The sequence below is a fragment of the Suricata suricatta genome, chromosome 8 (genome assembly GCF_006229205.1).
Source record: "Suricata suricatta isolate VVHF042 chromosome 8, meerkat_22Aug2017_6uvM2_HiC, whole genome shotgun sequence".
NCBI classification, from domain to species: domain Eukaryota; kingdom Metazoa; phylum Chordata; class Mammalia; order Carnivora; family Herpestidae; genus Suricata; species Suricata suricatta.
Genome location: NC_043707.1, coordinates 88,674,586 through 88,689,440, shown reverse-complemented (window position 1 = coordinate 88,689,440; position 14,855 = coordinate 88,674,586). Strand labels below are relative to the sequence as shown.

Here is a 14,855-nt window from a genome sequence, read left to right as displayed (position 1 = left end):
GGAAAGGAAATGTGGTGTTTTTTTTGTTTTTTGGGGTTTTTTTGTTTAGTTTTTCAGTTTCTTTTTTAGAAATTCTGTTCTTTGTTTTTGTAAATAGGCTTCCCTAGATGAGGATTATCTATAGAAAGCATGCATGGAAAATCAGAAAGATGGAGAACAGTGTACAAATGACAAATATAGGAGTCAGTGAATTGTCATGAAATGAACACACTCATGTAATCAGTAGTCAGACCAAGACATGGACCATTACCAGCCCCATAGAAGCCTGTCCCTAAGTCCCTTACAGTCACTAGCCCTCCACAGTAACTAATATCTAGACTTCTAGAATCATAGATTCATTTTTGCCACTTTTGAACTTAATAATTGAATCCCATTTTTATGTACTTTTCAATACCTGGTTTCTTTTGCTTGACAGTTATGTTTATTAGATTTATCCCTGTTACACGTGGCAGTTGTTCTAATTAATCTAACCACTGCATAACCTTGTGAATAAGTACCACCTCCTCTACTGGGAAGAGTTCAATTATGTAAGACTGCTATATAAAAGATTATTTACATTTTCTATGTGCTTTCTTTGGGTAGGAGGTGGAATGACTTGATGGATGGTTCCTTTTTTTAAGTTTATTTATTTATTTTGAGGGAGAGAGAGAGAGCTAGAGTGAGAGTGAGAGGGAAGAGAGAGAGAGAGAGAGAATGAGGAGGGGAGGGGCAGAGAGAGAGGGGACTAGAGGACCCCAAGTGGGCTCTGTGCTGAAAACCGAGAGCCCGATGCAGGGCTCAAACTCACAAACCGCGAGATCATGACCTGAGCCAAAGCTGGATGTTAACCCACTGTGCCACCCAGGTGCCCCTTGATGGATATGTTTCTGATACATACAGAACTATCTTAAAATTGCATTTAGAATGATCCCTTATATCAGGAATCTAAAATAGTAAAAAACACAAAACCTGAGAGTAGAATGGTAGTTACCATGGGCTGGGGAAAAGGAGATTAGGAAGATGTTGATAGAAAGGTACATAGTTTAAGATATGCAAACTCAATAAGTCCTAAAGACTACTGTATAGCATGGTGCATATAGTTAATAATGTATCATTTACTTAAAAATTTGTTAAGAGGGTAAGTCTTCTGTTAAATATTCTCATCACACACACACATGCACGCACGCACACACACACAGAGGAGGAAACTTCAAGAGGTGTTGGTTAAATTCATGACGTTATTTATGGTCACAGTTTCACAGGTGTATGCTTATCTTCAAACTCATCAAGATGTACACATTACATATGCACAGCTCTTTTGTATGTCAATCATACGTCAACAAAAAATTGCATTGAGATATTGTTTGTAGAAAATCTATATTTGGGCTGTAATGTGATGTTTTCACTTGCCAACTTCTCATCTCTGTTAAGAGTTACGGTACTTAGGGTTTCAAAGTTTAAATGATATAGGTGTGTAAATGGCCTCTGTCTCCACTTTTTCCAGAGATCAGTGAGGTAATAACACTTTCCTGTACTGAGTGTGGAGCCAAACTTTAGGGCACCTGAAGTTTGTTACCAGCTGGACCACTGACTTCATTACTGTTAAAATCTATTTCCATATTTTCCAGCTGTGAGGAGCTAGCTTTTTGTGGCCAGGCTGAGACCTCTCAGATTCCAGGTCCCTCCAGCTGCCTGCCCCCACTTCTCTCTCTCTCTCTCTCCACACACACACACACACACACACACACACACACACACACACACACTTCTACTAGATATGTATGGGGGAAAAAACTGGGGAAATTAGAATTATACATTAGCTGAATTGAGGAATTACTAAAACAGCAAAGGAGAGATCATTACTGAACAAAAAGAACATTACTCAACAGTTTGTATAGTGTGATCGCCACCCACATGCATGAACATATATGCACAAAAGGATTAATAATAATGAGCTTAGTAAAAATGTGACATTTTTATCATTTCAAACTTTTGTTTCTCTGTAATTTTCTCATTTTCTCTAATGCGCCTATATCCCATCTGTAATAATGTGATATTTATCAAATATGCATAATACTTAATGTCTGGATTTGTGTGTATTCTCCTATTCTACCTCCCTTGTGAGAATGAGGTAAGTATTCTTTACCCTCATTCTCTAGAAAAAGAAATTTTGTCTCAGCAATCTTAGGTAACTTGCCCTAGGTCAGCCACTGAAGCAAGATTAAGGACCGGACCCATGCCAGGTCTTCTGAGTAAAAATTGCACAGCCTCTGTGTGCTAATGACTGCGTTAGGTACATCAGAAAAGGGAAGAGGAGACTCAAGAGGTGACAACATTTAAGAAAGCAATTACACAATCTTAAATTGAAAATACCCAAGGGTAAGATTCCACTTTAAATCAGCATTTTCAGGAATCCATGCATTTCAGCGTAGAGCTGAATCTATTTCATAGACCAAAATAGGATCTTACCAGGAATCTTGCTCTAGTAAGTTAACCTCTAACTTCTTGCTTGTGCTTTATGGTAAATTAGAGATAATCATATCTCTCCAGTGGCTATCACAGACATGTTGCAAGGATAAATGAGTAGTGTGCTTAGAACTCTTTTGAGAAGAGGGCTTTATGAATGCCATATATTATTACCGGACTAATATTGGCTATAATTATTTACTCATTCTCTCTTCCTGTTCCTCAGGATCAAGTGCAATACCTACCAGACCTGTAAGAGAAAGCGAATCTCCCTTTGCCACTCTTATTAGAAGGAAAGGGGGAAAGGAGGGAAGAACAGGAGGTTGGTTCTCCCTGCTCTTTCCTCTCTTTGGAAATTTTTGACAAATAGGGTCAACCCCATGACCATACATGGTCCCATCACCTGCTCTTTTCCCCTTGAGACTTACTTCTGTGGTATTAAGCATTGTTCCTTCCCAGAGCCATTTTTGCAAGACAGGAACTGACCAACTTTGTGGGCATGCAACCTGGGCAAGAGGCATAGAGCCCCACATCCAGCAGGGCCCCATAGTTGCTGCCTGGAAACTCATAATAATTTTGTGTTAGTCATAATTGATCTTGTGTTTTGTAAATGAAGTCTGATGGGAAGATGGAGTGTACTCCAATGGCTTAGAGCCTTGGCTCATATGCTCTCCCACCTTCTTTCTGCCACTTGCCTGCCTGCCCTGGACGTATCCTCAGCCCCCTATTTCGCTGACCTCTGGCACCCCAGGACTCATCAAGCATCTCTCTCCTTGCCACCCATTCCCAGAGGGGGCCTGGGTGCAGGTGCAGAGAGGGTCTGAGTTGGGCATGTGTGTCTTGCAAAGTCTCAGGTGGGGCATGGTAGCAGCCATCCCTGGCCTGGGCTGGCGTGGCTGTACCATTGTAGACAGAGTCCATGTCTTGGTGGGGTGAGCCTCTTGTCCACCCTGCTCTGGGTACCCACTACATCCCAAGGCAGACCTTGTACTGCCCTTAGGGGCCACCGATCTGCTGTGGAATGGGGCATGGGTATTGTGGGGAAAGGAGATGTCTGGCTTCTCCTGAGCCTGGGCTCAGGCACAGCACATCGATTTGGCAGCTGGTGGATAGGGGCACCCCAGTACCTTGTGAGCTCCGTCCTGTCCTAAGTCACAAGACGCAGGGCCTGGGTCCTGTTAGGGTCTGCACTCTCCTCATAGTGTCATCATGCCTGAGGAAACATGATATTAGAGCATAAATAAAACACACCGGGCCATTCATTAAGTGTGAAAAATGTGCCATAATAACATAAGATGTTAACAATAGAGAAACCTGAATGTGGGGTATGTGGAAACTCTCTATATGAGCTTTGCAACGTTTTTGCAAATATAGGGTTATTATATATATATAAAAAAAAAGGTTTCTTTAAACAGGAAGGAAAAAGAAAGCACTACCATGACAGCTTCAGAGAGAGAGAGAGAGACTCCGGGAGAAAGACAAAAAAAAAAAAAAAAAAAAAAAGCTTCATGCTTTTATTACCTTCAGTGGCACTTTTCCTGCTGTTTGAGTAGGAGGCCCTGCAATTTCATTTTGCACTGGACCCTGCAAAATCTGTAGCTGATCATGACTGTAAACCCCCTTGTGGAGCACACAGTTCCTCTCTCTCCCTTCCTGTTCGTCCCTACTCCCAAATGCCAGGCCCTTAGGCTACTTTGATTACCATTATGTATTGATAATCTGCTAAGAACTGAGAGATAAATATTCTTATCTTTATTTTAAGATGTAGGAAACTGAGATCCAGGATCACATAGGAAGCAGCAGAAGAGAAACTCTAAATGCATGAGTCTCACTCCAAAGCTGGTACTCTTCCCGCAGGACTACGGATGCACAGTTCAGTCTCTAGATATCCAAGTCTCTAGATGGTTGAGGCTGCTTGGGCACTCCTCGAGCATTTTTTACTGAGTATCCAGTAGGAACCAAGCACTGGACCCGGGGCTGGAGTCAGAAGTTATGGTGTGGAGGCCAGTCCTGACTTTCACTGGTCCTTTCCTTTGACTTCGTAGCAGGGCTTCAATGCCCATATACTTAGCCCCCGCCCCCGACACCTGTGCTGCCTGCCTTAGTTACTGTGATAAGGAGGGTCAAACATGGGACACAAACCAAGTATTGACCACAGATTAAGAGTCCAAAAAGGAACAAATTCTCATTAATTTCAACTCTAACTTCACAAAACTTTTCACTTAAAAATATTGTAGCTGACCAGAATAAGAAAGGGCATAGATTAAGGGCCTGTCATATCCATTGGCTAGTCATTGGCATCTCACCACTATGCCAACTCTAGGAGCTCAGGGAGGCTTGTTTTGGATAATAGTGAATGGGCTGTGGAGGTAACCCTTTACTGGTGGATCTTTGAAGAGTCCTCCTTCTTCCTAGTCTTCCTGCTGTTAGGATTACTGTATTTCCTTCGTCAACCCAGAGTGGAAATTGGACCCCTTTTCCCCCTCTTCATGAAGGAGAAACGTGACGGATCATTTCATGGTCATTTTGCATATTGGCCAATTCAAAAGGCTCTAGGCGTCTTAGTTACTGAGAACCACAAGTTGCAATATGGAAGACATGAAGGTTGTAAGGCCCAAGTAGCTTGGATGTGGTTGGACTTTGTCTTTGATGAGAGGCTGGAAATGAGGACGGGAGGGTTCTGGCACTTCAGAGAAAGCTTTGTTGGAAGAAATGCTCCTCCGGAAGGAAACGGAGGAGACAAGGGGGTGTGTTGGACACCCTAGAGAGTAAGTGAGGAGATTCCACTTGCTGAAGCAGCATAGCAAAATTGAGGAGGAAAGGAGGAGAGGAATGTGTAAGTCTGGCTTGAAGTGAGTTTTACTAAAAACGCCTCAATTCTTGTCTGCACATTTTTGTGGAGTGTGAAAAAAAATGGAGGAAGTCACCTCCAGTGGTTTTGTGGCTTTTTAAGTATGACATACAGGATATTGAATTTTAACCCCTCGTTATCCTGAGGTGTCTGCGTGTTTGAGGGATAAATGAAACATCTATTCTTTGAAATGTGCATCTGTGATCAAGCTATTCTAGTCCCTTGGAATCACCCTTCTGCTCATTGTCTCATCTACTTCTACTTAGTATGAATTTCACACACACAGAATTATTCAAGTAACAATGAAAGTCTATGTGGTCTCCCTTGGATTCCTATATGAACATATGAAAAATATATTTTAAATTTGACAGGAATGTGTGTAGTCTTCTCTATAATAGAAGTCCATGCAAGATTTTTAAATTTTATTAGCGCCTATTGTGTGCTTGCATTCCAGAAGGCTTGATAGAATTAATGAATGCTGTTCCCCTCAAAATCAGTCATGTATGCAGGAGAGTTACTTGACTTTCATAACTGCTGAATCATTAATTTCATCTGGTATTTATACAGTTAATTCAGTGTTTATGAACATAGAGTGCTTAAGTCAATAATGTTGAATATTAGACTCACAAACTTTTGGGTACGGAATGACATGTTGTGAACATTCAGAAAGAGCTTTATTATCCAGCAAAAATATGATCTTAAAGACAATATTTTTTTGATTGGACCACTAAGAAATATTTCCAGAAAGTCTAGAGTCCCACCCCCACAAAGCAGAGCCCCTGGCTTTAATCAAAGTGAAAATCTGCAGTGTTCCCATCTGGCTCCACCTGAAAGTCCGGTTCAGAATTTCCCTGTGACCCTGGCAGTTGCAGAAGAGAAGTTTTAGCTTTGTTTAGTATAACAAGAGCTGAGACTTCAGGCCAATAAATGTGTTCACGTAGACCTCCAGTTTCTCTTAGACCAAAGTCTTATCAGTGAAACCTCATCTTAAAGGAGAGGTTCAGAAGAGGGGAGACTCTTGCTTGTGCGGGTCAGTGTTTGCTGAATTACAAGTCTCCTGCATTCAGGCATTTCCCTGAATGAATGACTGCCTAGACTTCCAATGTAATTGTCAGCAGCACCCACCCTCTCAGCCCCACGCCCAAATTTTCGACTGTCTGTTTCATTTAGAAGAAAAGCAAATGAGAAAATGCTTTCCTCACTTCTCCTCCAGACTGCAAACCCTCAGAAATGACATCACGCACCCTAAAGAGCCCCGGGATGACTAAGGCAGAGAGAGCCTGAGAAAACTCACCGCTTCTGCCTTTAGTTTTAGGACACATGTATGCAGATGAGCCTCTAAGAGAGGTTTCCCCGCCTTCTTCCTCAGAGGAAGTTTCTTGGTAGATCAGGGACACCTCATCCAGGCGGGGGGGTAAAAGGGGGGCGGTGGTGAAAACTTGGCACCAGCCACCCCAGGCAGAGCACCGTGGTGATTTGTTCTCCTGGTGGAGAGAGCTGGAAGGAAGGAGTCGGCGCGCAAATAATGAAGGAGCACGGGGCCACCTTCAGTAGCTCCGGAATCAGCGGCGGCGGCGGGGACTCGGCTATGGACAGCCTGCAGTCGCTCCAGCCTAACTACATGCCTGTGTGTTTGTTTGCAGAAGAGTCGTATCAAAAATTAGCAATGGAAACGCTGGAGGAATTGGACTGGTGCTTAGACCAGCTCGAGACCATCCAGACCTACCGCTCTGTCAGTGAGATGGCTTCTAACAAGGTAAGGGGTGACCGTTTATTCATTCAAGTTCCCCGGCTTCCCCTGGGCTGCCCCGGTCTCTGCCTGCAGCAGGGGTGCATCCGAGGAAGCAGCGGTGAGAACGGGTTTGCAGAGCTGCCTCGGAAGGGTCTGTCCCCAAGCGCCACACTTTGCTTGTATCTTGATGCTACTATAGCAAAAGTTAAAAATCCTCCGTCCGCTTTTATCCCCAGAAACCAAACTTTTTTGTTAGTGATGTAGTTTGGACTTTGTTTAAGGGGAGAGATGTTTATTAACTGTACAAATGAAAATCCTTTTTAAGAAAAAACAACTGTCAGAAGATAAAATCTGAATGAATAGGGTAAAGTGGTAACACACTGCGCTGCAACCAGGTGTTAGACATATTTTTTTTTGAACAAGAAAATAATGTGATCTCCATGTATCAATGGTGAGAATGGTTCACCTTAAAGTTCTGTAAGTTCTGAAATTCTTCTCAGAAGGACATTCTGGGATTCTCTAACATTTCTTTTGTGATGCTGGCATGACCTAAGATTCTTTTTTAAAAAGTAAAAAAAAAAAAAAAAAAAAAGAAAGAAAGAAAAGAAAAAAGGAATTAAGAAAGTGTATACTCTGTCTTTTAAAAAAGTTATGTTTTTAAAGTTTGCTGCTTTGCAAAGTGGACTTGAGATTAAGTTCCACCCATACTGCGAAGAAATAGTTTTATTTACAATCCCCAGACAAAATTTAGTGATGAAGAGTTTTAATGATCTGTCATTATATCATTTGTTTAATTAACACCTGGATTTAGAGTGCTAATTTATGTAGTGAGAGTTGTCACTTTTTGTTTGTTTGTCCCCCCCCCTTTGGAGAATGTTAACTTTATAAATGTATACGATGTGTGTATATATGTGTCTGTATTTATTGTTGTTGGTTTTTATGGAAAACTTTAGCACTGTACCTTTATAAGTATATATTTTAAAAATCCCCAATCATTCTAGCCTGAAGAATTATCTTCCTATTTTTCGGTTCTGGAGGCCAGGAAGAGATTTTGCTCCACACCTGCCAACTTGCCCTTTCCAGCCCTGAGGTTCCCTGGTGAATGTGTGTCCCTCCTCCCTCTTTCCTGACGTTAAAAGTATCACCTTCCTATGGAGGCTGACTGACTCCTGCTCAAGGGATTTGAGTGCGGGAACACTGTGTCCTTAAGGAGGTCTTGAAGGGGTGTGAGGGTGGGGGGCTAGACTCTTCGTACTCTCCTTTCTTGGTTAATGAAAGGGCAAAAAACCAAAGTAAGTCTCTTTCTCAAATTTTAGTTGGAGAAAAAAAGAAAAGTTTTAAGATTTAACTGTTTACTGAGTTTTTTCTGAAGTTCTCAACTGAAAGCTAAATTCCGGGATTTTCCAGGCTGTTGTAAACTCAACCAACTTCTTCCCCATGAGGAGGGCTTAACTGCGTAACTTCTCTAAACCACATTGAACTCCAAGTAGAAAGATTTTCACACATTCTTTAGTCTGCTTTGGAGCATTAACGGATCCTCTGTTTATTGCATGTTGTGAGCATTGATGCCCGTATGAGATGTAGGTCCAATATTTAAGGGTAGTTTTTTAGCAAATGTCACCATAAACCACATGCTGAACTTTCTTCTTGAGTTACTAAGAGTAGACAACTAGTTGTGGGGGACAAAAAGAGTATTCATTGAGAAACTACAACTTGTCATTATTTTTCATTTGTAGTGTTGATGTCTTAAATTCTAACCAGGTTTGTGTCTAGAGTGCTGAAATTACATGTTATTTTGCAAATTTATTTAAAAATTGTTCATATTCAGTGTAATGGTCAATAAGACTCTAAGACCAAAGACTGTAGAACTGGTGAGAATTCCAATCGTTTAAGGCTTCCGCTCCTCCTTTATGGGGTCCAGTGCAGGAAGCAATGAAAGTTGAATAGAGCTAACCCTAAAGAAAGGGCTAAACCTTAATGCTGACACAGTTAGCTTAAGTAGAAGGCATGCGCCTTCACCTGTTTTTGATATGTACAGTGGAGATGTTGTGGGGCAAAGCAGTTATGCAGTAGATGAATAATGCTCAGCTGATATTAATTTCATTTGTAAAAAGATCTCTTTCTCTTTTTACTCAGCAACCTTTCGCCCTCCCCCCCAGAATCTTGATTATCCAGATAATTGTCTCAAGTAAAGTTTAATCTGTAGCCCATATAATATAATATAATATAATATAATATAATATAATATAGTAAGAATATTTTTGTGACCACCAAAAAGAAATTGGTCTGTATCCATTTTCTGAGAACTGAATTATTTGTGGTAAAAAGTAAAATTCCACATTATTTTTGTGGTTGAAATTATTTGAACATCCCATCCAAGTCACTGTTTAAAAATACAATCATCATCATCATCATTATCATTATCACTACTGTGTAGTTGTATCTGGTCATTTTTGCTTACCCTCACTGAACAAAGGAGCCCTGGAAAATCTCTGAGTTATAGACTTAGAAGTGAGTCTGAAGATGTTCTATACAGGGAAGTATGTGAAAAGCATAGGCTTTGGAGTCAAAAGATCATAGTTCAAATCCTGTCTCTATCATTTACTAGCTGTAAAACAGGGATAAAAGTGGTTCTCTTCCTTACTGGGCTACTGTGAAAATTTAAAGAGATAATGCATCTGAAACCTTCAGCAAGGCACCTGATGTATAATAAAAATTAATAAATGGTAACTTATTAGTAGCATCCACTACATCTTTGCAAAAATTATGGGTCCTTAGTTCTCATCAGCTAAGTGATGACTGAGTTTTTACCTACTCAACAGTGGTGATGGGAAAACCAGCATTTCGTGCTGGGGTATTTGGGAACATGCAAATGGCTGAGCCTTGACTGTGTCTAGTAGATGAAAAGAAGGCAGTCTTTCATATTTACCCAGCTGGGCAGGGTTGTGTGTTTATTGCTTTTTCTTAACCCTTTTATATTTTGAGGAAAATTGTGACAACAAAGATTGTAACTGGCTTTCCCAAGTGTGCTTCAGAGCCTGAGAGTTAGACAAGGAGCTGTTTCTATGACTTATAGAGACACAGTCTTCTCCTTGACCCCTGAATGCTGGCCACAAGCCAAATGGAATTCCCGAATCACAGAGAAAGATGCAGCCAGGTGGGATAATACTGTAGGTTATCATTCCCCCGCAATTATAGATGAAATAAATGAAGTGGTTTTATGAGGCAAAGACATTGTTTCCCAAGATGAAAAGAATGTCAAGGGAACCTTCTGCCAGCAGCCCAAGTTCAGTTAGACATGTTAGAGCTCTTTTCTGTAACGACAGATTGGCTTTGTAGACTTGTTCATTAATTTTTGTTTCAACTCTTATCGCCTCTTGAATTAGAAGAATTGTCATACACTTCAGCGAAATGCATCAGAGCATGAGTTCCTCGGTGGCAAAACAGTCAGATGTTTTGAAAACAGGATGCTTTGGCTGTGCAGTGTAAAAGGAGGAACGGAAAGAGAAACAGTATAGCAAGGAAGAAAGCAAATAGCCTCAGCAGGATCCCCAGCCCAACAACGGCATAAACACTGACCTATCTTCCTGACCTTCACTGTGGCTCAGTTCCTGACCTCGTGTCACCAAAGCCAACCGACGTCATTGGAGGAGGATAGGAGGAATGGCACAGCTGCTGTGCGGGTGACTAGAATTTCCTGTCTCCTTCCTGACAGACTCAGTCAGAAAAGTACAGAGTTGCAACAACAGTAGCTGAGGAAGGACCGCCACAAAGCAATCCCGGTCAGGCGTAGCTGTGAATGGCAAGGAAAGGGGGCTTTGACTGAGAAGTAGTCTCTCACCTAAACTTCTCAGGGGAAGGTTTTCAGGGGTCATTTATACCCAGCATGCTGAATGGTTTTCAAAAGATGAACATGCTGTGGTATTCATCAAGGAGCTGTGTGCAAGCAACTTATCGCTCTGCTACTTCCCCACAAACATCTCCATTATCCTCTTCTTTCTTGACTAGCTTTGCCCTCGGGCTGTTTTATGTGTAGGACAAAGGTTTGGGCTCTATCAGTGAAAATAGATGTTTCATTGTTGAAAAGAGCAGTCCTCCGTAATACCAGTAGCCTCTTCAGAATGAAGGACCGGGACCCAGCCCTTAGTTCAGTCAGTGTTTGCTAAGGAAATCTGGAAGATAGGAATGGGAGATAGAAGGTCTTTTTTCTCTGAAGGCATCATGGAATCAGCTACAGATAACATCGCAGGGGAAGTGAGTCCTTCTGGCTATGCAGGTTTATTGGTCCAGTTCTTCAGGTGTGTCTGTACCGGAGTCCTGAACTACTGAACCTTTGTAAAGGCAAATAATTACCCATGCTCTTGGGTGGGAGAGAATAATCCCATATGATTTCACCAGCTTGGAGCCACTTGGGATCCAAGCTGCATAATACTGGAATGTGGTCATGATAAGTTGATTGCCCTCAAGTGGGTGAGTCCTTTTTTCTGTTTCACTGAATATCAATAAATATGAGAAATGTTGGATCCAGCAGAACCATAAAGGAGATAGATTGCATTGGTCAACAGATTCACCTTAGAGCACTGTCAGGAAGGTGGTAGGCAGGTGACCAATTACTGAAGGGGATTAATTCCACTTTTGCCCTAAGTTAAATGATAGGACTAGAGCATTGCCACCCTTAGGGCAAGAGAGGTCGTTTTCCAGGACGCTTTGCTTTACGAGGGCCCTCGCCTGGTCTCCCTCCAGCTGCACTCTGCTGCAGGAGGTGGGGACGCAGCCGGACTAAGGGGCAGCTGTGCTTCCTGCTCCAGACCACACTGCATCCACTGGACCCCGTGCATTCTCTACCCAATGGCTCTGAACCCACTTCTGGGTTCAGGCCTCTTTCCTGGATGTGCTGCAGGAATTCACACCCTTAGGCCCAAGGAGTAGCTAAGAGGCACGGTCTGGCTTGGAAGAGGTGTGTGGGAGGAGCTTGAACATGCAGACCATGGCAGAGGGTGTACAGAAGTGGCACATGGGTTCCTTGAGGAAGAAATGGGACAGGGCGTGGTCTAGGAGCTAGGTCCCCCTGCACTGCCCTAACCAGGAATTCGCGTTTAGTGCTGGCCTTCCAAGCTGCTGGGAAAAGATGTCTGTCGAGATAGGAGTATTGGAGGTAGCTCGAATTGTATCTTTATCTATTTAAACATATGCATGTGGCCCCACGAATGTTAGAGGTGACAGGCTAGAATGAAAATCGGGTCTGACAGCCAGGGGGGCACTCGCATATTTTCCATCCAAGTTTTCTCCCTTTCCTCTCAGGTGTATATAGACCTGGAGGCAGCAAAGGGCAAAGAAATTACATGTACAAGCCATGAGTTTGAGTTCTAGCTCTGCCTTCATTTAGGAATATTATTGTAAACAATCAAATCATTTTGAAACTTTGCCTTTCTTTATCTACAAAAAAAAAAAAAAAAAAAAACAGTTGGAGAAGCCCATTTCTATGGTCTCCGGCAGCTCTTACATTTGTTGTTAGGACAGTAATAGTAGACAACCAAACTCCTTTTGCAAGTGTATTCTCTGTGTGCAGATCTTGTGCTAAGCTCCTTACCGACATTCTGTCGTTAATACTCTCAGCAGCCCTTTGGAATAAATACTATTATTATCTTAATTTTACAGTAAAGCGAGATTTAAAGAGTTGAACTAAATTGCCTAGGGTAAAGAAGATAACAGGATTCACACTCAGGGCCATCTGACTCACCATCCATAATCCCACTAGCACAGATGAATATAGAAATATAAAGGTGTTTAATAACTCTTCCAAGGGAATTTTGTCATTTCTGGGAAGTCTTATTCTTCTAACTTTGGACATCATTGCTTGTTTAGGTCTGTTTCAAAATCCTAGTCTGCAGTTACCATCCTCTGGGCCTCCAGACCAGCCCTTAATCTTAAATCTTAAACTCAATCTTCCGGGCTGGGAAGCAGTGTCTTTTAACATAGAAGAGGAAAGAGAATAACCATAGTTGTAGAAAATGGTTGTAAAGCACTCATCAAAAATGTGAATAACAGCATGAAACTAATCTGATGCCTATTGTGGACCAGTTTACTAAATCTATTTGTTTCTAAAATTCTCTATCATGGCCTAAGAGAAGACAGTGAAATTTTGCTTAAGAGAAAACCTACCCCCAAATTCCCTTTTTATTCACCCCACAACCTAAAAATAAAATGGAGAGAGGCTATTCTTTTTTTTTAATATCATTCAAATTTAATTGGGACAATTTCATCATATATTACATCTCTTCTAATATATGCCCTAAGGCCATGCTTCAGTAGCAATAATTAATATAGGGAAATTTCTACACTGCATTATTTGATGTGGGAAACTAAGACAGAAAGAAAAAACTTAAATTTCTGCCCAACTTACAGCCTACTGACAAGTCCTTGAGACAGGTAGAGTGACATTCTTCTAGGAACTCAACTGCCTCAATGATGACACTTTGCTGAGGGCAAAAGGCAGTTTTAGCCCAACCCCCATAACCCTGTAAGTCTACTTAAATGTATACAAATTCCTTTGGAAACTTCCTTTATCTCTACCTGCCCCCCCTCCAAGATGTATGTTGGCAATCATACTCCAAGCCTATGGCCCACTGATACACATCTGAAGGGTCTCATGACTGAGTTTTTACTAAACAGTAATAAATGACCTTTTCCTAAAAGCAGCTGGCCCCTCAAGGTCCTGGAAACCTTGCTTCCAAAATACCTTTGAGACTTATACTATCCCTAACCCCCTCCCAACCTGAAAATATATAATTCATCACGCTTCACACCCCAGCCCAGCTCTTTCTGCTCCCAGGTCCTGTCCCTATGCTTTAGTAAAACCACCTTTCTGCACTGAAGACATCTCAAGAATTCTTTTTTGGCCATTGGCTCCGAACACCGACATTCTAAACCACATCATTATTGAGAGTGTATTGGGTGTTCCAAGTTTTATTCTTTGAAAACTTAACAAACCAAAGATTTTGAAAGTTTAGTGCTTTGTAATAATTTCTATTGTTAATTTATTTTGCTTAATTTAAATATTTCTGCACTGATCTTTACAGAACCATTTTCTTCATTGAGTTATAATCCATTTTCCCAGTCTTTCTGTTAATTCACTTGAGTGTCCCCACATGACCAAATCCTTAAAAATAAAGCAGGAATGGAATGAGGGCACATTACCTTTGACTGTTGCACCTCTGGCTAGCTGATAGCATTATATTATCAAAATCTGATAAATATGTCATTTAGGGGAGCCTTTCTCTCCATATGAAAAACAAATCAGATAACTATATTTAGAGTGTTGAGTAAATCCAGAACACTAGTTTTAAGAAATTGAATTATAATATATTAAAGGAATAAATATCTAGTTCACATTTTTTAAATTTATTTTTTGTGTGTGGGAGAGAGCACAAGTACAGGAGGGGCAGAGAGAGGGATACAGAGCATCTGAAGCAAGCTCTATGCTGACAGGCTGACAGAAGTGAGCCTGATGTGGGGCTTGAACTCACAAACCATGAGATCATGCCCTGAGCTGAAGTCAGGCACTCGACCAACTGAGCCACCCAGGTGCTCCTATTTCACATTTTTATACTTCTTTTGTGTCTTTTTTTTTCTTTTAGAATGTGTTCCAATCGAAAAATCTTCCCAAATTGGTGCCTTTATTATCTATGAAAGAACAGCCAGGGGTAGAACTTACTCTTGTGCTATTTTTCCGAAACATTTTACGTGTAAGTTAGAGTGTGCTCAGCGAAGGGAGACATATGAGCTCTCTGGAAGCTAGGACTTGCCGAACCAAAGATACTAGGGCAG

General features: G+C 41.4%; 1 protein-coding gene across 2 annotated transcripts in view; it reads left to right on the top strand.

Moving 5' to 3' along the window:
- Positions 1 to 14,855, top strand: part of PDE4B (phosphodiesterase 4B) — a 433,205-nt gene that overhangs the window by 386,747 nt on the left and 31,603 nt on the right. For both annotated transcript variants that reach the window (XM_029948623.1, XM_029948624.1), the window contains one exon: positions 6,940 to 7,052. In XM_029948623.1, the coding sequence (XP_029804483.1) occupies positions 6,940 to 7,052 (113 nt within the window). The remainder of the gene's footprint in view (positions 1 to 6,939; positions 7,053 to 14,855) is intronic.